Here is a 22,752-nt window from a genome sequence, read left to right as displayed (position 1 = left end):
AACTAGAATATTGTTTTAGGTGATCAATCTTTTTATCGTCTCTTTACGTAGCAAGGCAAGAGAGGTTAATTTGAGCCTTAATATTGGCTCAAAGGAGGTTAATTTGAGCCCGATATCAATGCGATTCTCTGACTCCAAAACAAGACGCTTGTAAAAAATGCCCTGTATTGGTAGAATATTGTCTTCTCCATTTCCAGACCCTTGGAAAGGCCCCCGGATCTTAAAAATTTCCCGAGCCCTGTCCAAGTTAAAATAGAAATGACTTCAAAAGTTTCGTTGATGTATGCGCAGGGTTGGAAGTAACGACTAGTTGTCACTATTCGATAGCGTTATTCGTTGCTTTCTGAATATCGAATGCTTATACGCATTTCTTTTAAAAGTAAATATCGAGTGCTCGTTATTCACTGCTTTTTTATGCAAGCAACGAAATCATTATTCGTTTTTCGCTAATCGATATTTAGGAGAACTGCTGAATCATTTTTTGTTGTTCACTTACTTCGTCGTCAAAACGAATTTACGAGATTTAGTTTTCGGATTACTATCCGACCTAGTCCTCTTCCGGTTTTCGAACTTTAAAGGATTAAGGAAAATTTTGCGGCAGCACAGTTCAGAAAAACCATGTCAGTGAGAATCCCTTGAGGTTTTCCCGCAAGTTTGGGCTTGTTTTTTTTGAATTTTCGTATTTTTTTGAGTTTGCGGGTTGTTTGATTGTGGGCTTGTTTTTTTCCAGTCAATTTTTAGTAATTGCTATTCATTGCTTTTTTTTCAGTATCGATAGCGGAAAGTCATTGCTTTTTTGGGCACTATCGAATAGTGAAATAGTCATTGCTTTTTGACTAACGACTTCCAACCCTGTGTATGCGTGCATAGTTTTCACATGAAAAATCTGTGCTTTTACATTGAGCACTGTCTGCACACGATGAATCAAGATAAAAAGAATGGATTTTCGAGCTGGTTGTTATGCAACTGATTAAAGTTTTAATTTAAATTTCTGAAGACGCAATATGAATTTTAGGCTTAACACCCTTTACTATTGTAAAATGTTTTTTAATCGATTTTTATCCAAATTCATGTGTTTCAACTTTCAGAGGAACATCTTCTTGTCAGTCAACTCAAATTCAAATGAACCAGCAGTAGTCATAAAAAGATTCAATTTTAAAAAATACCTTCGTTTTGCAGTGGTGTTAAAGAATCAAGGCAACAACAGCTTTTGAATTTTAAACAAAACCTTGCAACGTTTGAAATGAGTGAAAAATTGAAATCATATCAACGCTTCAAAAGTAGCGTACGGTGGTAAAACTCGATAATTGTGATGGTCTGCATTTAACTTAGGGCAGGGGTTCTTAACCTTTTATGTCTCGTTTACCCCTTGCCTAATAAAAAAAGTTGATTTCATATGGTCACAATTCAAGTGATTTCATATGGTCACTTGCGCATTGTAGCATCGACGATATGAATATGGTAAGTCACATTCTGTTAACGCTGGGTGCACAGAATATTCTGCTGATTGCTAAACAGTGATGAAAAAGGCCATTTATAAAATATCTGTTATAATTCACATACCAGTGCTATTGTTTTAAGCCGCGATATGGCGTTATGAAGCCAAACGACATGGACATACTGTGTCTTGTCACAGTGAATCAAACGACAAACGGTTCCTTTTGTTACGCTGCCGTTTTTGCAGAAACGAAACGGCATTTGATACTTTTCAAATAAATATGATAGGTCGCTCGATGTTTGATATGATTGACAACATCTTGTCATATGGAAAAGTCAGACTGTCAGAACAGTCAGAAATAGGCCTACTGTCAGAAATACTGTTCTGAGAACAGTATTTCTCAGACAGTTAAGGCAGGTAGCTGAAACCAACCTTGCCAAGCAGTCTGCCAGATGAGGGCAAAAAAAGCATTTTGTACTCTTTTTTTTTAAATACAGATGGTTGGTGCTTTAGAACGGTATATAAGAAGTGTTTCTGAGAATTTGTTCTTATTCAGTGATGTAATTGACGGTTTCAAAAAAGCTATAATTTGTTGACCCAGGGCGAAGCTCGGTCGGTAACGTTCATTTTAAAGCAAGCAGCGAGACAGCAAGTTCTGATTAACAGTTCATTCGAGTAAACTGATTACAAGTTGATGACGGCACGAGTACAATTTTCACGAGGCTTTGTGAAGGCCTTCGCTTTCTTTCTTGTAACTTTTTGCATATCTGCAAATGCAAAACCGCGCGAAGTTTTTGGCAAGCGAAACAGGTTGAGCAGCGAATCGACGCTGAGAGAATACGGAATTGAAGACATTGTCTCCACAAGAAGGTAAGATGGTTTTGCTAAGCGGATTTATGACATTTGGTTGAAATGACATACATTAAGCTATCCGATAAGCTTTAGAAATGGTTTTATGTGTGTGGTCTTTACGTTCTCTGAACAACTTAACAAAACGACACTTAGCCAGCTATGAAGCTGTCACAAACTCTTTTTAATATTGTGTAGAGTGTAATAGACCATAATTTTACCAATTGACTGCGTTTTGTTTCAATAATAAATCACCTGAAATTACCGTTAACTTTTGCCAAGGAACCTATTTATCATCGGTAGAAAACCCTAAACGGCTTTCCTGAGCCCTTTTTAGTAACAATAAAATTGAAATATTGACACATTCATTCAATCCTCTCGTGTGAAAGTGCACTTTGGCTGTCAAAAAGCTAGCTAACATTTATTTACTGCGTTGTTTGTGTTTTCATGTGGTGTATGAATTGTTGTTGCGCATTGGCGTGGTAAAGGACGAGTTCTAACTTACAGTATTTACAAATACCAGTGAACAAGATGAACAGGGATATGAGTTGCCGTCAAAATGCTATGATCAAGCCTTTGTTTATACAAGGTAATAGACCTTGTAATTAGTTTTGTTCAAAGTGATTTTAAATATTTTAGCTAATCAACATAACAGTTGAGGGACGATAGTCACAGTATTTCTCAAGACTCCGCCTCTTCAAAATGTAAAAATAAACTGCGCTTCATAGTATAGTAAAGCTGTTATAATTTTTTGGTGTAACTAAGTATCGTCGCCCATAAGGTTTGTAGCCTATAGATCGGCCTACAGTCTGTTGTAGATGATATTTGTTTACCGAATTGTATAAACGATTGTATGATGTTACAAGAACAGAAAAAGTGTTCTACTTCGGACTCTGATGGTTTATTTAACTTGATATTTATTTAATATCCTGTTGATATAGCCTACTAGTAACTATACGTATAGTCTTTCGATAAGCGCCCTGCTTACATATGACAATCATGTTTTTGTCATTGATTGCTGCTGTACCTTGGCCTCAGGCTTTTTGATACGAAAATTAGATGTCTTTGTTTTGATTTTCACACCATTGCTGACAGGATGTAGGTAGTAAAAATTAATTCATGTAAACGCATTAAAATCCGACTTACGTATACTACTGTAAAGCAAGACAAGCTTGAGCAGTTTAAGCTGACGAAGCCGTCAGCAATTGAATTTTGTTTCACCGGTTTTCTTGTGTCGGGTGAAATCAAAAGCTTTCACAATTTTATTTTTCGTTTTAGTAGGCTATACACTGGTGATCGTAAGCTTGTTTTTACTTGGTCTATGTCGCTGACATTGATGTTGAAACCAAACTACTTGAAGCTTTTCTAGCCATCAGAAAGGTTAGACGTCGGCGACTGTGAAAGCAACCTTCCCCACTGGTGCTGTGTGATCCTTACGATAAATTGAGTTGCAATATAGCAATGATACATATAGCTTTCAAAATTCTTACCCCACGATACAAGCGGGATGTATGTGTTCATGCTTATTCATATCTAACGGATTTGGTCATGGTTTTGAACTTTTGGTGGTTTTATAGCCCAGCAGCGCATTTCATAACTGTACTATTGATGCGTGTTATTGGAAAAATACATTGACTTTGCACGCAACCAGTCATTTCGCTGAAAATAAGATTTTATACTTTGAATTACAACAAGAAGACTACTTGCAAGCTGCGATGTCAAATCAACGGTTTAGGTTTAAACGTCACTGGAAATAAAACGATGCATTTGATGCTAAACGTGTATTGTTATAATAATAGAATGTGTGCTGCAATCAAAGGAACACCGAACCTATGACATGGTGGGCGGCGGCTTTCGCCAAGCATAGCCTATCTAAAATTTGAATCGATTTTTGAAGCAATTCAGACTGGTTTCATACTACTGTAGGTCTCCGAAATTGTTGGTTTTTAGGCGGGTTATCAGTCTTCACTTTCTCTGTGCCATCATCAAGAAGAGTTTGTCTAAAAGTCTACAAACTTTATGACGTTTTGTTGATTTATGTTAACCTTGTGAATTAGTAGAATATATTTCTTTTGAAAGAATTAAATTGTGGCGATGTATTTCTCATGTTGTTGCTCTGTTTTGAAAGTCCCATTAAAGATGACTCACGCCTACAACATTTCACAGGAAGTTGCACTAGAAAGTGTCTTAGTTCCCTTTCTGACAAAACTACTTCTTTCAAATGTTTTCGCCTTGCACTCCAGCGAATCACGCGAAAGATATTCATTAAATATTTGTTTAAACTATATTTCCAATTACTTCTATAGAGACGTACTTAGTTGCTGGGACGTTGGCCTCAGGAGAATAAGACCACAGGCAGATTAAAACGAATGACGCGACATCGGCCTTGTAATGTTACGTCAAATGACATCTCGACTCTACCATCATCTACTGACTTCTGATCGGTTGCAATGCTAGCTGTTCTCAGAAACGAAGTCTTGGTTTACTGCGTAGAATCTAATAGCTAATTTATAAGCGGTACTTTTGCCAAATTATATCTTTTGTTCGCACAACAATATCTAGAACACTGGTCAAGTTTGTAATTCCTCAATTCTATCTATGCAGTTTAGCCAGATTTTGTTCGTCTTGACAATTTTTTCAATCAAGATACCGTACTACGAAAAGCCTGCACCACTGGTGATTATTGCTGGATCCAAGCCACATGTTTCGATCCCAAAATCAAACTTTTACAGTAGATCTAATCTAAGTTGAAATTAAGCTCTGCTTGCGTGTAAGTTGATCTCAAACGCAAATTTGCTGTAACAAGGTTAAAAATTAAAAAGAAAAATGTCGGCTTTTCTTCGATGAAATAGAATCACTCGACTTGTAAGTTATGATTTATTGGCGCAGTAGATGAATGATGGAGATATTTATCATTGATTATTATTTTTCAAAGCATTCCCACTAGGCAGCGTGTCCATTAGTAATGAAAGTATGAAATGTGGTGTGTATGAAACAGTAGCAAACAGAATCATCAAGTCAAACTCGCAAAATATTTCAGATACATGGTTGCTTTTTTGAGTCATTTGTTGTCATAAGAAGGATCCATTTGTCTACACAAGTATGAGTAGATATCAGAGCGCTGTATCTAGGCTACATTGTACACTTCCAAGCTAAAGTGTTTTTTTCTATTACTGTAACAAAATTAAAAAGCGTTTCTTAACGTTTGCTTGCGTTGCAATGGGGCAAACATGTTCTTGATATTTTAACTTTTAGGCTAATGTTAAGTGGCCTACCGTCAGAACTCAGAGTTTACATCGTTAAAACTTGCACAAGATTACTGTTCAGTGAGGTTCTTCTACAATGTCATCTTTTTTAATCAGGCGTAGGCCTATGTAAATTTAATATTTTATGTCCATCTACATCACGAGTGCCGAAAAAGATCTATCAATCAATCAATCAGCTTAAATAAAAGCTGTATCTTTGTGATGTTTTTGCTGAATCACTGTTGTCTCTATGATGACTAGCATGAAAACTAGAGGGATACGAGCATTTTCCTATAATTCGTACAAAAGCTACCCGCCTTGATAAGCTGGTGAAACATCATTTCGCAAAATGAAATAAAAAAAAAAGATTAGTAGCCTAACCTACTTTCTTGAAATAGGCGAGCAAAACGACACCAGAAGTTGAAAAGCTTTCGATATTTTGAGCGTGCAGTTTTCGTCTCAAAATAAAATACCGTGTGGAAACGTAGACATGATGGTGTGATGATCTTCTAACCGCAGCTTGTCAAAGACAAGGGCAAGCGTATTGTCTAGCTGTATTGTATTTCTTTATACTTTCACTGAATTGTTGTGGTCAATGACACCAATTTTGTTGCGAACGTAGCCGAGATTCGTCTTGGCTATTTCTGAAGACTGCTTGCACTTCCACTGGGAATTTGGTCTGTCACTGGTTATGGTTGCGATGTGACGAACTCGCGTGAACCACTCAGCTTTGTGTTCTTCCTTTGGTTACCACTACAAGTGACTGACTTTCCGGTAATAGTTTCAGTTTGCTTTTTTTTGCGTCACTTAACATAATTATATTGTGCAGCTGCCAATCGAACTGTTTTGGATATCGCAGACAAGCCACCACTGTTGAAACAAAACCTGATTGTTCTTGACCACAGGGTGATAGCTTGTGTGTGTAGACACAATTATTGACATATGGCAATGAAGCTTTCACTTCACACGCCTAGTGGATTTTTCACTTTGCACAACAACACCTCGCCTGTGTTATTATTTCGTTACTGAATCATTGAAAGTCAACCAACTAGTACTTTTTGCAAGCGCACGAAAGTTCTATTAAGTTCAACTGTCTTTTGCGCTTTTTGGCTAACATTTGTGACGGAGGTTTTTATGTATTGTGATTTTAGTGTTCGTTCAGTCACAAAAGTTATGATTTTTGAAGCTAGAATTATATCTTCAAAAATTTTTCTGGATATCATGATGATGATGTTCGCCTTTCGTTTCCGAAAATGACCAACGAGACTAAATCAACCTTTTGTAGACCTATTTGGTTGGGTGCATGGGTGACAGTTGACTATTTTTAAACGAAGACTGCAGTTCAGGGTCACGTCATTTGCGGTTTTTATTCAAGTTCTTTGCAATAATTCTCTGTGATGTCTGACGTCAAATAACGAACTCTACAAATCAATAGGTTGCTTGCTGTGACATCGTGAAATTGGATCACGTGACCAAACGATTTTATCAAACATTTGTTTGCACAATAATACACGTTTGGCATTGCAGACAAGTGCCTACATTTGTGACTATTACTTTCACTGAAAACACGACATACTATGAGCAAAGAATCGATAAGTTAAGTTGAAAAAGTCGGCCATGTGTTATTATTATTCACACTGAATCATCATCACAGCTTTCTGCTCTTGTAGCATTTACATTTCTGTCACTGCAATAGGCGAGCGTATTATTGCTTTGCTGATAATCAAGTTACAATTCATCATGGCCGTGCCTTTTTGACATCAGTTCCTTCTATTGATGAAGCCGTGCACATTTTAACAACAAGATTGTAATGTGTTTACGTAAAATGACGTAATGTAAGTAACCGTCATGAAGCACCAAATGTCTAATAAAAGCATATAAAAGCCACAAATCATTCAATTACGAAATGTTAAAGAGGGATGTTTGTTGAGAAAAGGTTGCCAGTCTAGGCGCAGCCTTCATGTTTACAAGCAACAGGGTGCATTTGTATAGATTATTATGTCATAACGATGTTAGCCAAGAATAAATGTTAGCCAAGAATAAGTTCAGAGTAGGCTTGTAGTCACAACATTACATTCTTTCACGAGCTAATTGAAACCCTGGTTGCTTTGACGAAGATTTTTGATGCTTTTTTCATGCAAAACGCTTTTGAAATTGTGATTTCTGCCCTAAACATTTTGAAAATCTTTTTTTTCTAGGCTCAACGCCTATAACTGTATTATGCTGAATAACATTGAATCAATAATTGTTTTGTTGCTTTGTCACTGAAAGTACAAAGTTCGATCTGATTCAATTGATTATTACCGGTACCATGACGCGTTTTACAACATGTCACATTGCACAGTGCCACAAATAGCGATTTTATCCGAATTACCACTTAATCGGCTTAGGCCTTGAGTAGTGGATAAGATTGCCAGTTTGTCAAGGAAATCTGATTTAGTTCGCTATCAAATAACATTCTTGTAACAAATTCAAACTAATACTTTAACATAACTTCTCAGCGATTTTTGCGGCTTCATAAACAACATTACCTCGATAAGCTTCTAGGCAGGCGTCAAACAAAGTGCCATTGTGTGTCTAGAATTTTCTGAGCAGATAGAGCTGCCTTCACCTTGAGGTTATCTACCTACTCGGATATTACTGATAATTTTTGGTCTTCAGAAAACTTCTTGTGGTTTCCAGATTAATTTTGTAATGCGTGGGTCTACCACTCAGTGTTTGCCACTGAGAACAAGCCACAAACACCTTGTTGGGAACACCATTTCTGAAATGTATTCATAAACTTTTGAAACTTTTGGGTTCAGCAAATGCGGTAAGGGTTTTGAAATCGATATTTTCTCAATCAGTAAAGATCAAATGGCTGTGAAATGAATAATTTGACGTTTTGCATTTTATGACAAAGGCAGGCTGACTTCCAACTGGGAGAAAAAACAAAAAAAAACGTTTTGAACCCAAAGGAAGAGATGAGTGTTGAGTGGTATACAGACGAAAAAGAAATAACAACAAATGGATAGGCTAAATTAAACTGTACATATGGCATGATTATTAAAGTGTTTTCCTTTCTGTGTGAACACTTAGCAACAGTGGAATTAAAGCATCATTTACCTTCACACGTTCATTTTCGTTTGGTGTGAGTAGCCTACAGTTTCCAATTTTCTGGTAGGTCACATATCGGTAATGAGAATTGGATATACTTGCATTGTACTCATTGCGTAACATGCCAGCTGCAAATTACAATCACGAGTGAATGGAAAGCAGAGAAAAAGTTAGTTCTCGATTAAATGCATTTTGTATTGACTGAGTCATTGCGTGCTGCGTGGCTTAGTTGTGAGAGCACCAGCAGGATATTCGAAAGAATGTAAGTTCGACAGCAGTGGAAAGCACGTGGTTGTGTCTTGGCTAGACACTTGTCGATGTGCCTGAAGGTAGGCACAAAGGTTAGTGTCATTGCCTTCCAGCAGTCATTAATTCAAATCTTCAACTTCATAGCATCACTCTGGATTGGATGCCAGGCAGCCACGCAGCCACACAGTGTTTCAGGTTCGGCTTCCGGACTATAGTTTTCGCACATGCTTCATTGCCATGTATTCGTTTGGTGTTTAAATTAAAAAAGTGTCTTGTTTTCACAGCAAAGTGCTTTACAACTCTACGATTCAAAATTGTTCTGCCACGGCGATTCTCTAGTGTTCGGTCGGCTTCTTTTATCAATTGTTGTAATGTGCCTTCACTGTGGTGTGACAAATAATAAAAAGCAGTAAGCCTACAAGCCCTACATGACAAGCGTTATTCCATTGATTCGTTGAAGTTCAAATTTAAATAACCTTCAAACCCAACCTGTTAAAACTTGAACACGAGATTCTTTTTGTCTAGTAAAGTGTCATTTCTTTGTTCGAACTTGAACCTTCACCTTAAGTCAATATGCCTTGAAGTTAAGACCTAATATTAAATAATTGTGGTTAAAACTTGGGCACTCGTCATCAGTCGTAGTGGTTGTAGCCATGGGCTGTATCCAAGGGGGAGAGGGGGGTAATCACCTCCCCACTTATTAGAGTGGTTTGGAATGACTAAGACGATTTTAGCCCACTGTCCAAAAATCACCCCCCCTCCCCGAATTCTAAAACTGGATAAAGCCCCTGGTTGTAGTTGATTATGATCCACTTTTTCACATCACGTTTCAAAAATGTGTTTCTGCAAGTAATATTTTTTGTCCTAGTTTGCATTCACTTAGTGTTATGAGTTCATTTTCGAAGGGTTTCGTGTATTCTTAATCTGTTACTACAACTACGTTTCAATAATCTACGCTGGCCGATTGCATTCTAACACTATTCATTTTTGACCCAGCGTTATGATTTATTTATAAAAGTACCAAATTACTAAGATGCACATGTAATAACATACATTAATAGATTATCAGGTGTTGCTTGGTTTGGCAAGCACCTTGGAACTCTGTAATTATGCCATGCTTAAAGTTTTAACATTTCAAAGCGTGAAGTTCTGTAAAAAATGCTTTCGTTGCTTTTAACTTGAAAATACGTCTGCAGTTTAAAGTTATGCAAATCCGGCTGTAATTGTGAGATTGCAGATTTTATTGCAAAGTTGACCAGACATTAAAATAGCTGAAACATAACCGTTTAACAAAGGTGTCAATGGAAACTATTTTAAAACAATGATAAACGCCATATTTTGTTAAATAGGCTACAAATTTATTCGTGATGTCCATGATTTAACAAGCGACAGAAAAGAGAAAACGAAAGTTAAAAATTACGTCCTTTTGACTTATCAATGTTTATTTTCTTCAGAATGTAGTGTAGATACTAACGATCTATTTTAGCTTGATGCTGCGAGTTTGCTGTGGTAGTAGCAGTTTGCACAAACTTTCGGAACACAGTTTCTTAGCCATGTGCTATGATGAATCTAGAAAACTGTATTCCGAAAGCTAGTGCAAATCGCTACTACTACAGCGCACTCGCAGGATCAGGCTAAACAGATCGTTAGTATTTACATTGTGAAATAAGCAACAATCATGCTGCTAAAAGCGAAACTCAATCTACTGCAATGTTTATTGATTTTTTGTCTTTTTATCGTCTTTGTTTTAAATATCGATGGTTTACCTGTTGATCAGTCCATGATTCTCGATGTTTCCTTTGGATCATATGGTGAGGCTACTGTAGAGCCCCCAGTCATTCGGACCATATGATGAGGCTATTGGAGTGCCCCCAATTATTCGGACTGTAGGCTCTTAGTGAGCAACTAGTCCCTCGGCCCCCAGACCATAAGGGGAGGCTACTGGAGAGCAACCGGTCACTGGTCTCGTTGCCCAAAGCACGCAAACCTTTCTCAATCTTATAAATAAATATATTGTGATTGTGATGATGTCATCCTTCACTCAATGATGATGTAATAGCAAAACTACCCATATTATGAACTGTTGATGTAGCCTACCACTATCGCACTCCTGTTCTATTGGCTACAACCAGTTTCTGGTTATTCCCAGTCAGCAAATCGCTCCACTTTTACATTTATTCAACGTTAAATCAATTTCATTCCGACTGATTTTCTCACCGGGAACCGGCTGCCAGCGCGTGGCCTGTCATCATTTCCATTCATTATGGGAATATTTATTGCGTTGCTGAAAAGTTGTAAATAGCTTTTAAATTCCATCTCGTTCTTGCAAATTTGGCAATGAGTTGTGTCGAGCTGAAAATCTATTTGAAAAAACTTTTGATTTTCATTATTATTATTATTAAAAGTTTTCTCTTAAATTTTGTTTACTTCGGTCAAGTTTCTTTTTAATTATCGTACAGCGATTACAAACCGTGAACTTGTTGCTAATCGTCATTGGGAATTTGTATAACATTATCCCTCATCAATCAAAACATCAAGTTTGTGTACCTGGAGAAAATCACTTTGACATTTCCGATCCCTTGTTAATCTACGATACTTAGCAAATGTCTCTGATCGTTATCGCTCAAGTTGTCGTTTTAATTGATGATAAGATCTATGATTGTTCGCCTACTACGATAGTGGAGAAAGATACCAACACTTTGATCAAGGGGAACAATGTTGATTCATTGCATGATATCTCGTTTTTCTAGTTCCATACACAACTAAACAAAATACGGCTGATTTAACGTCAAAGGTACATTCTGTGAAATAAAAAACTTAGTTTTGCACGATTAAAGATGTTTGTGTGTTTGAAGTTTTGTAGTGAGACACAAGTTTTTTAAAACGATCAAAATGTATCTCGTTCTGATTGGAGGAGGTGGTCTGCTACAAAATCCATATTGAAACTTACCAGAGCAACGCCTATGATCGCGCCCCTCTCGGTTAAAAATCTTCTGTTAACCTTACGTCAAACAACGTTGTACTTTCAAACACTCTCATTATATTGGGTCCTAGAAAGTAAACACGCCGTTCGTACCGAATGAATTACTATGCCCCCTTTGTCTGGTCCATTGTTAAGGGAAAGAAACAACGCAATGCTTTGTTTTAGGACAAACAAGAAAAATTACTATGCAGCAAACTTGTGATTGGAATAGGATATCTTTTGAGTGATAAAAGTATGTTGAGATTGTTTGCTTTGAGCCTTGTTGGTCCAATGATACGAAAAAAAATCTTGGATAGATTGTGCAATAATGTACGTGCGAGAGAGGTTTTTGACTCGTGACTAGACATTTTTTACAGATTGAGCTCAAGGTTCACCGTAGATTTCGTTTCGTAAACGTATTTCGTTCAGTAAACATTAAACACCGCGAGTTCGACACATGAAATCAGTTATAAACGGAATTTTATTTATAGAATGACAAAAACAACGATTGATTTTAATTACAAAAAAAGTAACAATGCATCACACCTTTCGATCTACAACTGTACAAACTCTGTGATTTCTTTCTGCGCAATAATGTGCTCGGGTGCGCCGTAAAACGGCTGCCTCCTCATACAACTGTGCCGGTATATGTACATATGGTTAGGCTACTCTGATACTGTCTCCGTTTTGCGCTAAGAGCAAGAGCAAGGCATATCATGTCTGTAATGGATGAAGAGCTGCATAAGGACACGAATAGTTATCATCATTTTAAATATATTCTCAGTGGTGTACGTAGTTACATTTGTGGATAAAGCAGCAGCGTTTAAGTCAGTCGATGTGGCTTCAATATTGGTCGGGCCACGTTAGAATTGTTAAACTTTGTTCCTGTTTACAACTAAACAGTAAAGTAAAGGAAATGATTTTTGGGCGTAATAAAACACTCCCTTGCGCTTTTACACGCCGGTGCTGAAACGGCCAGTCTTGTAAAATGTAAAGAACATCTGCGGTCGATAGATCGGCATAGCTACATAAAAACTGACAGCATTGTTAAAAGTGCATTGCTATTTTGAAAATTGTCAATTTTACAAGTTTCTGTACGTGCAAGTTTTTCCACATTGGTTAGTCGAATTCTCCTTTTACTTTTATACGTCGTTATCTCACAGTATAAGGTGTGCTCAAGCGTTAATGTTGTCTCACTATTGGGATGTCGTATCAGTTTAGAAGCGATTTCTTTTAAAGATTTTTAAATTTAACTTCATTTTCGTTGAAGAATAACTGGAGAACCATTTATGCAAAGATATGTTGAACTGTTTCAAACGCTAGAGACATTACACAATAGTTATTGAAAGAAGTATGTTTATTTTGCAAGGTAATGTAAGGCCACGAGCCATCCTGGTCTCAAAATAAGTACTGTATTTCATTGAACTTCTGAAAAAACATGTTTTAATACTGCTGACCTCGTTTACTGTGTACTGCATCTCAATTAGCCCAACCAGTCCAACTTTAGATTAACATTGTTAAAATTAGATTGGCCGATAGAAAGCAAGGAAAAAATGTGAAACGCGAAAGTCTTAGGCTTTGTTTATCTTGTTATTTTTTTCCAAGGGTCCAGTTTTGCTTGGACGAGCATCGAACAACACCAGGAATAATTTTGTTTTGAAGTTGTTATGTTGTTTTTGGCTTGAATTTGTAGTCGGTTTCGCACCATTGAGACGCGTCATCACCGCTTTGATCTTTCTGAAAGTGCTGTACTACATGAAAACGCGAAATGTTTTTCTCGTTGGAGCATGTGCAAAGTTATTTTTCCAGCGCCACATAGATTATATTTGCAAATACACTGGAGAATCTATAAAATACTCGAATATAGTTCTTATAAGAATGAACACGCAGAAGTCCAATTTCTTACCATTATTCAATGTAACTTTGGACCCTATGTAAAAATAAAAAAACTCTCAACCATGAGAGCATTTTTAGTCCAAATTGGATAGATTTGGGCGCCATCTCTTCGAAAAGGCAAGCTGTCCAAGCCGTGTCCTTGTGAGAGAAACCTGTTGAGGACTAATACGATTGCTGAAAATATTGTACGCTTGCAAAAAATGTTGCAGAAAGTGAGGTTTAGATGTATTGACCTTGTTTTCGTTTCTGTGTCACATAAGAAGTGTGTTCATTCCAGGATTCAGTGGAGCATTTTGTCGTTCATTGACAGCCTGTTGGAATGCGAAGCAACACATAAAGTGATGACACAATCTGTAATTGGTGTTGTGCTCGGAAGTCAGATTTTACCGACGCTGGGTTGTGAGTCAACTCTCACAGCTTGACCTTGGCCACAAAATCAATGTCCCATTGTTTTGTTTCCCACAGTTAAAGCATTAACTCACACGACAACTTGTTTACGGACAACTAATGGCAAAATTTTTGTGCACTTTTTTTTTTCCGGCGATCAATCTTCAAATTTCCGAATAAACAGGTTTGAATGAAAGTCGTGATGGATCGGAAAGGAGTGATAAAATATCAGAATTGCTGTTTGCTTCATCACCGTTGTTTTGCTGTTCAACTGGTTTTTGATTTATGGACAGGTAGTAAGCAATAAAGCAATGCAAGTGATGACTGTCTCTCTGACGTATTTTCGTGTCATTGAACTTAGTAGTGCTCACTTTTCCATGAAAGCGGACATGGTAGCCTATCTTTATAGTATACTAATTTAATTTTTTTAACCTTCATAAAAGTTGTGAAAGAAGTTCATGAAAAAATGAATAACATTTTCTGCTTTGTAAAGCGCTGAGGGGAAACGCATATTTGCGATGGGTACAGCTCTTTTTATTAGAACACACATTAAAGTTATTATATGCCTTTTAATTTGCAATATATTTACCTTCCGCAAGATTACGCCATTGTAAAGTGAAGAATTAAAAAGCCAAAAAAATTTGTTCATCGGTTTAGTATGGTACTTTCTGTTTTTTTTATTGTGTTTTTATCGCCCTACACATGCTTTTGGATCATTGGTGAATTGGAAGGAACATTTTTAATGAAAGTTTTACTTTGAAACAAAAAAGTTGATAATCTTGTTAGGGCATTAAAGCTCGGCGATTTAATTAACTAGATTGTTTATCTTGTTTGCCACCCTGACACTTTAGTGTTGTATATGTTTATTGTTTATCCTATGTGTTCGAAGATATTTGGACTTCAGTCTTCACTGATTCTCGAGAAGCGGAATCCAGCCAGTGCGCATCAACGCGTGTGGCCCGACCAATTAATTAACTATGCCATTTGACGACAAATAAGAAAACAGAAAACGTGTGAAAATCCCACTTTGCCACACCAATGTTTTTAAGCCAACAAAACCTCACGTCATCTTGGCTTCGAAGAAAAGTTGCAGCTTACATAGGATTCCATTTGTCTTGTGACTAATCTTGTAAAAATCATTACATTTAATGGGTCAAGTAATCTGGTTTGATGTATGAATCAGGTCTTTGCAAACGGAACTGAACGCGCAATTTGTAATAATATAGATGTTGATTGATTTACTTTTTCAATAATAGATGTAATTGAGGGACTTACTCAGTTATTTAGGTTGGCATTTGTGATAAACAACTTTTTTCCTCCCAAACAAACGTTAGACATAAACAACGCTTTCTCCTTAATCTTTCCATAAAAAACAAAATAAAAGCAGAAAATGTTGTCCAATGGGTTCGAACTGACATTACTTTATAATATTTTTTGCATGTAATCACCACGAATAAATCTGCACTTGTTTTTCTTGGAGAAAAGTTCACACATTTTTACTCTGACACATTCGACTTGGAGCGAAAACGTGCCTCGAATAGAACTTGTCGAGAATGATCAGATAACTAAACTTCCAGATGGTCATAAATAAATCTCTGTTTATACTCTATTCCTTGATATAATACTGGTAGGCTATTGTTAAGAGTGATATGGCAACAGTGTTTCGTATAAGCTGTAAACTCATGCGTTCAAGGACCGCACATTGTCAATTGACATGTTGGCAGGTGTTAAAATTAATTTTAAAGTTTAGAATTTTTGGCTCAGAAATAACTCCATTTTTGGCATAATTGTTGTTCAAGTTTTTCACAGCACTTATTTGCGTAGTTTTTAATATAAAAATGTGAAATGAATTGCACACAGGAAAAAAAGAAAGACTAAATTTTTTCAAGCTTGTGTATTTGTTTATTCTGCGATGCGATGGATACAGCGCTATATAAAAACTAACATTATTATTATTATTATAAACGTATTTTTGCAAGCAAATATGTGCCAGTGTGCCACGTACATTTTGTTCACTTGTCAATTCATCTCAAAATTGTGAAGCGTTTACAGAAATTTGGTTAAAAATGATAATTTTACATAATCGTTTTTGTTTTTGTAAATCTGAACGTTTTCAATGTCGTTCGCTTTAAACAAAATATAAAGAACTTGCAGCAGTGTAATGTCGAAAAAATCCAGGTTGTTATCCTAACGAAAAAAATGCAAATGCTTTTTATGTTGACTGAAGTATGTCTGTTTGACAAAAAGAACAATTTCCCAGGCAACAAAGTCGGACAGATCTTTTTTAGCATTAATTTATCGTCTGCAGACATTCAACCATTGTAAAAAACGACTAAATGACTAGCTGGAATTACTTTTCCATGAAGATCCACCCCCGCGGTCCACTATGCTCTCATCCACTAACCCAGACAAACAGATCGTATTCCATTTAATCTGGTGCGGATTGCATTTGAACTTTCTAACGTTTTGTTTGCGCAAGTTCTTGGCCGGGGACATCTGAGTAACTTCGACGAGAAAAAATGATCCTTCCACTGACCCATCCCCCATGATGCAGCCATCCAAGGCCGCGAAAATTTGTTTTGTTTCAAACTTCAAAAATACCGGACCTGTGCAAAATTGCCAACATTTTTCCCCTTTATTTGCGATTTTTAAAACTAAACCATTCATGCTCGAAGTTCAAACAACATAAATGAGCCTTGAAATGTTGTACCAGTACAATTTTCTTTAATTACTAAAGTCAATTAAGGGCAATTATGTACTTATTTTATATTAGCTTACTACCATACAAACCATGTCTTTATTCAGAACAGAAAAACCTTCAATAAACTATCTGTCGTGGTTATGTCCACTTCAAATCTAGATTTTTGTCATTCAATAGAAGTTTGGAAAAGGCAAAAAATTAATTCAGTATTGCCAACTTTACCTCATTGCGGGTAACACTAGTTTTCAACCCAAGCCCCCTCCATTGGAAATTGTAGGATAACTAATGAGAAATAATTGTGTAGTCGATTGTTTGCCAATGTTCAGTGCAAAGTTTGTTTCTGAGTAGACTGATATGCACTTTGGCTTGATGTTATCGAAATTCCTATGATAGCCTGCACTCTTTGGTGTACTGTATGCCTTTTGATATTCTTTATAACCTACTAAAAAAATATGATAAAAATAACTGACAAATTTTTTTGTAATGATTTCATTTTTAAATGTCACTCCGCAAAACCACACGTGAAATGTTTTACTGATTTTAAGATTTAAAAATGAAGAAATATTCAAATTTTTCTCAGGTATAAAAATATTTAAATGCCGGCTGTAATTATCAAACTGCTACCGTCAAAGTTACCGCGCAATAATTACACAGCAAAAGAGATATGGTATGCAAACCAATTCCTCTAAAATCAAAGGTTATATTTTGGTATCAATACAGTCACGGGCTTTGGCCAAATGCGAACACTTCTAAAGTTATAAGATAACATATTACAGTAGTTAGCAATCTTAAGTACACTTTTAACGACCGCATTTTAGTTTTTATCAAAACAGATAATCAAGGTATTAACTGATTCGACCTAGAGTCTTTGCGTCTATGGCAATAGGCTATTCGTTAATGGACCATTAGTGCATCTTGCTAAAAATGAGAAACAATCGCAAGTGCATAACGTACTTTGGACATATTAACCGTAACGGTATTAAACGGATTTGGGATCTACAGTGAAGAAATATTTATTGACGTAACGGATTTTCAGTTGGTCGACAGCGCTGCTAATGAAATTGTAAATAGGCTACCTGCTGTTTTGTGACATCGTTTCCAGTTGATGTTATTTCCAAACGCTTGAATCGAAATCGTTAAATGTGGAGCTTGTACTAAGCATTCAACTAAAATTTACTAAACTATTATGAGAAACAACAGCATAAGCAGAAGTTATAGTTGCATTTGCATAACTTTAGAACATGTTTTGGGATATATTCATCAGTAAAAAATGCAAATTCATTATTTGATCAGCTTTGTGGTTTGGGCATTTTGTTGAAAAATAAAGAAATGTTTTACAATAAAAAACGCTTTGTTAACATTACGGTCGGGACGTAAGGTGTGTGGTCTGTGTCAAATACAGCGTAAATATTTGTATGTTAAAAATATCAACTTGCAAAAAATCAGACTCCATCTTCAATCCGGCCCTGATTTTGCCAAGGATTTCAGACTCTGGCTATATTCCGATTCAGGCTAAAAACCGAGACTTCCGTTCCTAAATACTTCAAAACTGTACACCTCTGGTGTGGCACCGCTTTTTTAGATTATTATGATGTAACCGATGGGCTGGAATGTCGTGCTATAATCAAAAAAACTTGCTCAGCAAACTTCTGCAGAATTATTGTTAAACCAATGTCAATATTGTAGCAAACAAGTTTCTTGTTCAAAAAGACACTTGACTTTGACAAAGGTTAAATGTGACAAGAGTTGTTGTGGTGATTTTGTGTGATTAAAATGAAGCTGAAGTCGTAGAACAACCAAGTCGCGTATGCCAAAGCAAACTGTGTTATCCTACTGGCAAACAGTGATGCAATGAATGTGAAGTATTCTATTTAGGTGGTATGGTTCCTTATATGCGATTGCCGCACTGAGGAACAAACTGCTGACCGTGTAATTTGTGAGTTTCCAACTAGTTAGCCCACACGAAGTACACACGAAGTACCAGACAGCAATTCAACCGTTTTTTGCATTGATTCATCGTCTGCAGTCGTTGAATAATATCAAATATAAAAAAACTGTTGATTTGTTGCCTGGAATAGACTAGTAGCAGCATAGGACACAACTATTCTGATTTTGCTTTACAGTTTACACCACCTGCGCTGCTTCAAAAAAATCACATCTTGCACATAGAATAGGCCTTTGAGCAACGAAGAAAAGGCTGTGTTGTTTCATGCTAGTCTGCAGAAATTCATTATCATTGCATTGCTTATTTCGAATATAAAGCACCGTAATGGAATGCTTAATAACTCTATCCTGTATCAAAAATATGGGATATTTTCATTGGTCAAGTTCAATAACGTAGTAATTTGGTTAAAAGTAAGTTGTCAGCTACGGACGTAGCCTAACGCTAATGTTTAAATGACAGCAATAGATGACACAGTGTATGAATTGAAAAAATAGTCATTTTTTCGGTTGACAAGGTATAATTTCATGGCGTCAACTTTCGGACATTTTGCTGTAAATCGACTTATTTTCGAATAGCCCAGTCCTGTTGACATATTGTTTGCATCTCACACTCATGGTAGTGAATTTTTGATCTTGAAAATGTGCTTTTTAAACGCTCAATACACGAATTAACTCATCCATTGCATGTTATCCGTGTCAAAGCTGTTCATAACTTGCTTATCTGAAGCACTATAAATCGATCGTTGAACCCGCCTTATTCGGATGATTAGAGATGAAAGTGCTGTACGTTTCCTTGTTCCAAATAAAGTTTTGGTATTTCTTTTGTTGATGTGAAGAGGTCCCTTTGCTGCAATGAGGTTGTGGTACAATATGATGTGTCATTTTTGTAACTACAACTATAAGATTACAACTTAGGCCAAGCTATATCATTCCATAACACTTCCATAGCAAGCCGCGCAGTGAAGGCTGTTGTACAATAAAACTAGTGAACTTGTCCATGTGTCAGGTTTACGCCAAGTGAGAACAAGAAATAATATGCAATTGCTTTCCTGAAATCTTTGCAACCTAGCAAATACCAGTCAAAAGCAGGGATATCTAGTCAAAAGACATAAAAAAAGTTTGAATTTTGTCACTTGACGTCCTTCAGGAATTGAATTGTTAAACTTGAAGTTGCAGCCCACTCAGAAATTAATGCAAACTATCTTATTGTTGTTGACTCGAAAGACTTGAATCTCACAATTATTTCGAAATACCTTTCCACAACTTCACAGCGTGAATATTGCTCTAAGCTGGATCATTGGTCCTACAACTCCCATCAGTGTGAAATTGTTTTGCCAGCAAACAAGTCCTTTTTTGAGTTAAACGATAAATGAATGTAAAAAAACGTTAATTTTTTGGGATGTGCACAGCTGCAGTTAAATTCACTGCCTACGTGACAATTTTAAAATATTTTTCACCAGTAACGAAATGAAATTTTTGTTTTGCAGGAAACGAAATATCGCCGATCATGAGATAAGCGATCGAACTTCACGGGAGAGAGCAAAAGTGTCCCGGCAAGCAGCACTCCTGCATCTGCTCGAGCTGACAGACACCGCCACAGGAGGAAAGTGTAGTTGCCTGTTGAAAGGAAATATGTACGTAAATAGAAGACTTGAAAACAATTTTTATTTTGTATTATTTAGCCATGACATAAAAAGAATAAAACGCTTGGGAACAAAAAAAAGGCTTGTTTGGCTATCTCTACAATTGCACATGAAAAGGTGTGGCATGTTCCTTTTCTCAGTCACTGGGTGGCGATAATGAAGGCATCTGAACAACCTTTCAGAGATTGTCATTTTTCTTATTGAAAGCATGTGGCTGTTAGCAAGATACTTGAACACATGCTTGAGGGTAAACACAAGAAATGGCGTTTTAGTTGTCTGATAATTTTTGTAATACTTGTTTTTACAATACACCTTACGAAAACAGCAAAATGGCTACTGTGCCCACGCTTGATAACACTTAATTTGCAATTGTGCTGTACATGATAAAAATCACACAGCTGTAACCAACTTAAGAATGACGTGGAGAAGGTGCTGTTGGCTCCAATTGTTTTTTTGTGTGACTCTCTTGAGGAGTTGGTTGCCAGAATGAAATTGTTCCAAGCAGTTTAAGTTTGACGACCAGCTCCTGAAAAGCGTAAGACGAAACCTAACTCTAGACACGAACTTTAGTCTTCCTCATTGCGTACCATCAATTACCTCTTTGAGTAACTCGCTATATGTTTTACACAGGGGCCACAAGAAAAACTGCCATTGCAACATTGCCAAGCTTCTTACCTCGTTATTGCAAACACTCAGATCTTCGGAAACCAACGAAAAAGCTTTCGGCGATTTTGTGGCAAAGATGGACAATCAAACAAAATACAGTCTTGTTCAGGCGGTGGCCAAAGAACTGCAGCGAGCCAAACGTGCAAGAACGGTGGAACGTGTCAGGCTGGAGCGAATGAGAAGAAAGATTTTACACAGGAGGAGCTACGTAAAAATGCATCCAAGAGCAGCATTTGATGGAAAGCAGATGATGTCATTTTAGACTTATCTTTAAGACTTTTGATTTCGTCGTATTTATTGCACTTTTTTCAGAAAAGTTTCATAAAAGGAGATTTATTTTCAACGGCTTGAAATGTTTACAGTCGTTTAGCTTGTATCGAACCGCGAGCATATATTTTGTGAGGACGTTGGTTGTATGAGCGGTTGGAAGGTGGTTATATATTCATATAAAATTCACAGGCGTGAGGCAGGTTTTCGCCACTCCTCACAAGCCGAGTTAGAAATATATTGAAAGTAAATTTGCTTTGTAATGCTTTTTTTAATCTTATACTAACACTGCAACTGTTAACATCATCAAAAGGTTTGGAACTTTTGCCTCAAGAAATATAACTTTTGCAGTAATATTTTCTTGCGATAGTTAATACAGTACAATAAATGATTTTTGCTTAATCATTAAAATTTAAAAGGTATTTGTCTGAAAATTTTTGGCAGCTTTCTGCTAAACCTTTGAACACTGGCTCAATTTTTTTTTTATACGGTACATACGAAAATATTTTCGATAAACAGAAGAACTGTATTGTAACTGCTATAGTAACTATGAAAGTATTATGTACTGTCATAATTTATAAATATTTACATAAACGTATAAAATTTGTTCTGATACATAGCCTGAGTAAGCCGAGGTGAATGGAACGAAACTTGAACGAGGTTTTGCGTTTTTCTCTTCTTTTCCGTGACCTATTGAAAGTGCTTTATTGCATGAAATAAGTGTTACTTTTTGCTTATAATTTTTCTTGTAAATTACAAACGTTTTCAATACGAGTGAGTGCAACCTGAAATATTCCTCCTGGTAGGCGACTGTAGTTCGAAGTACTAGGATGTCGGTGGACCTGTGGCGTTAGACAAAAAGCACGCAAATCCAACTCCTCAATGTGATTTTGGAAACCCCTAAATCCCATCGACTTGATTCTGTGATTGGCTGTACAGCACTAAAAATACCATGCTACGCGCGGCTGTTCAAATATCACGTGACCTTATTTCTTGTTTTTTTTTTAAAACTTTTCTTGATATGACGTCAAATCTGACGTTGTTGGCATTCTATATAACGTAGACAACGTTGTCGAAGCCAAAGCCGAATTAGCACTTCCAACGAGGCGTTCCTACATATAGCCTACTACACAACACAAGGAAAAGGTGATGGATTCCTCAGGGCTGTATATGCCGGTACAACTACAACCAGGGCCGTGTGAACACCATCTTGGGCCTTCTCGAAATTCAATAGTGGGCCTCCTATTTTCAGTGCAGGCTCTTAAAAATAGGATAAGCGTTTGTTTATAGCGGCGAACACGTTTCATGTTGGTAAAAATTTGCATTCATCATTTGTAGCAAAGAGTAAACGATTCTACGATTTTTTAGAAAAAAGTAAATACCGTATGCCGACAATGCAGTAGCTGACC

At 36.7% G+C, this 22,752-nt stretch overlaps 1 protein-coding gene across 1 annotated transcript; it reads left to right on the top strand.

Annotated features, from left to right (window-relative positions):
* The first annotated feature begins 1,948 nt into the window (after positions 1–1,948).
* On the top strand, positions 1,949–22,117 carry LOC145769379 (uncharacterized). Its single transcript, XM_082580997.1, has 3 exons — positions 1,949–2,308; positions 20,255–20,401; positions 21,041–22,117. Exons 1-3 carry the CDS (start codon positions 2,133–2,135, stop codon positions 21,336–21,338), a joined length of 621 nt encoding a protein of 206 aa, XP_082437123.1. The 5' UTR covers positions 1,949–2,132; the 3' UTR covers positions 21,339–22,117.
* The last annotated feature ends 635 nt before the right edge of the window (positions 22,118–22,752 follow it).

Source organism: Aplidium turbinatum, chromosome 4 (genome assembly GCF_918807975.1).
Source record: "Aplidium turbinatum chromosome 4, kaAplTurb1.1, whole genome shotgun sequence".
NCBI classification, from domain to species: Eukaryota; Metazoa; Chordata; class Ascidiacea; order Aplousobranchia; family Polyclinidae; genus Aplidium; species Aplidium turbinatum.
The sequence above is the reverse complement of the archived record's forward strand: the minus strand, read 5'-3'. Positions and strand labels throughout refer to the sequence as shown.

What these genes read in the sequence shown, in the direction of transcription:
- LOC145769379 (XM_082580997.1), top strand. Translation starts at nt 2,133, where the DNA reads ATGACGGCACGAGTACAATTTTCACGAGGCTTTGTGAAGGCCTTCGCT. An exon ending in GACATTGTCTCCACAAGAAG is followed by an intron (nt 2,309 to 20,254) that starts GTAAGATGGTTT and finishes TTTGTTTTGCAG; the next exon opens with GAAACGAAATATCGCCGATC. An exon ending in TGCCTGTTGAAAGGAAATAT is followed by an intron (nt 20,402 to 21,040) that starts GTACGTAAATAG and finishes TGTTTTACACAG; the next exon opens with GGGCCACAAGAAAAACTGCC.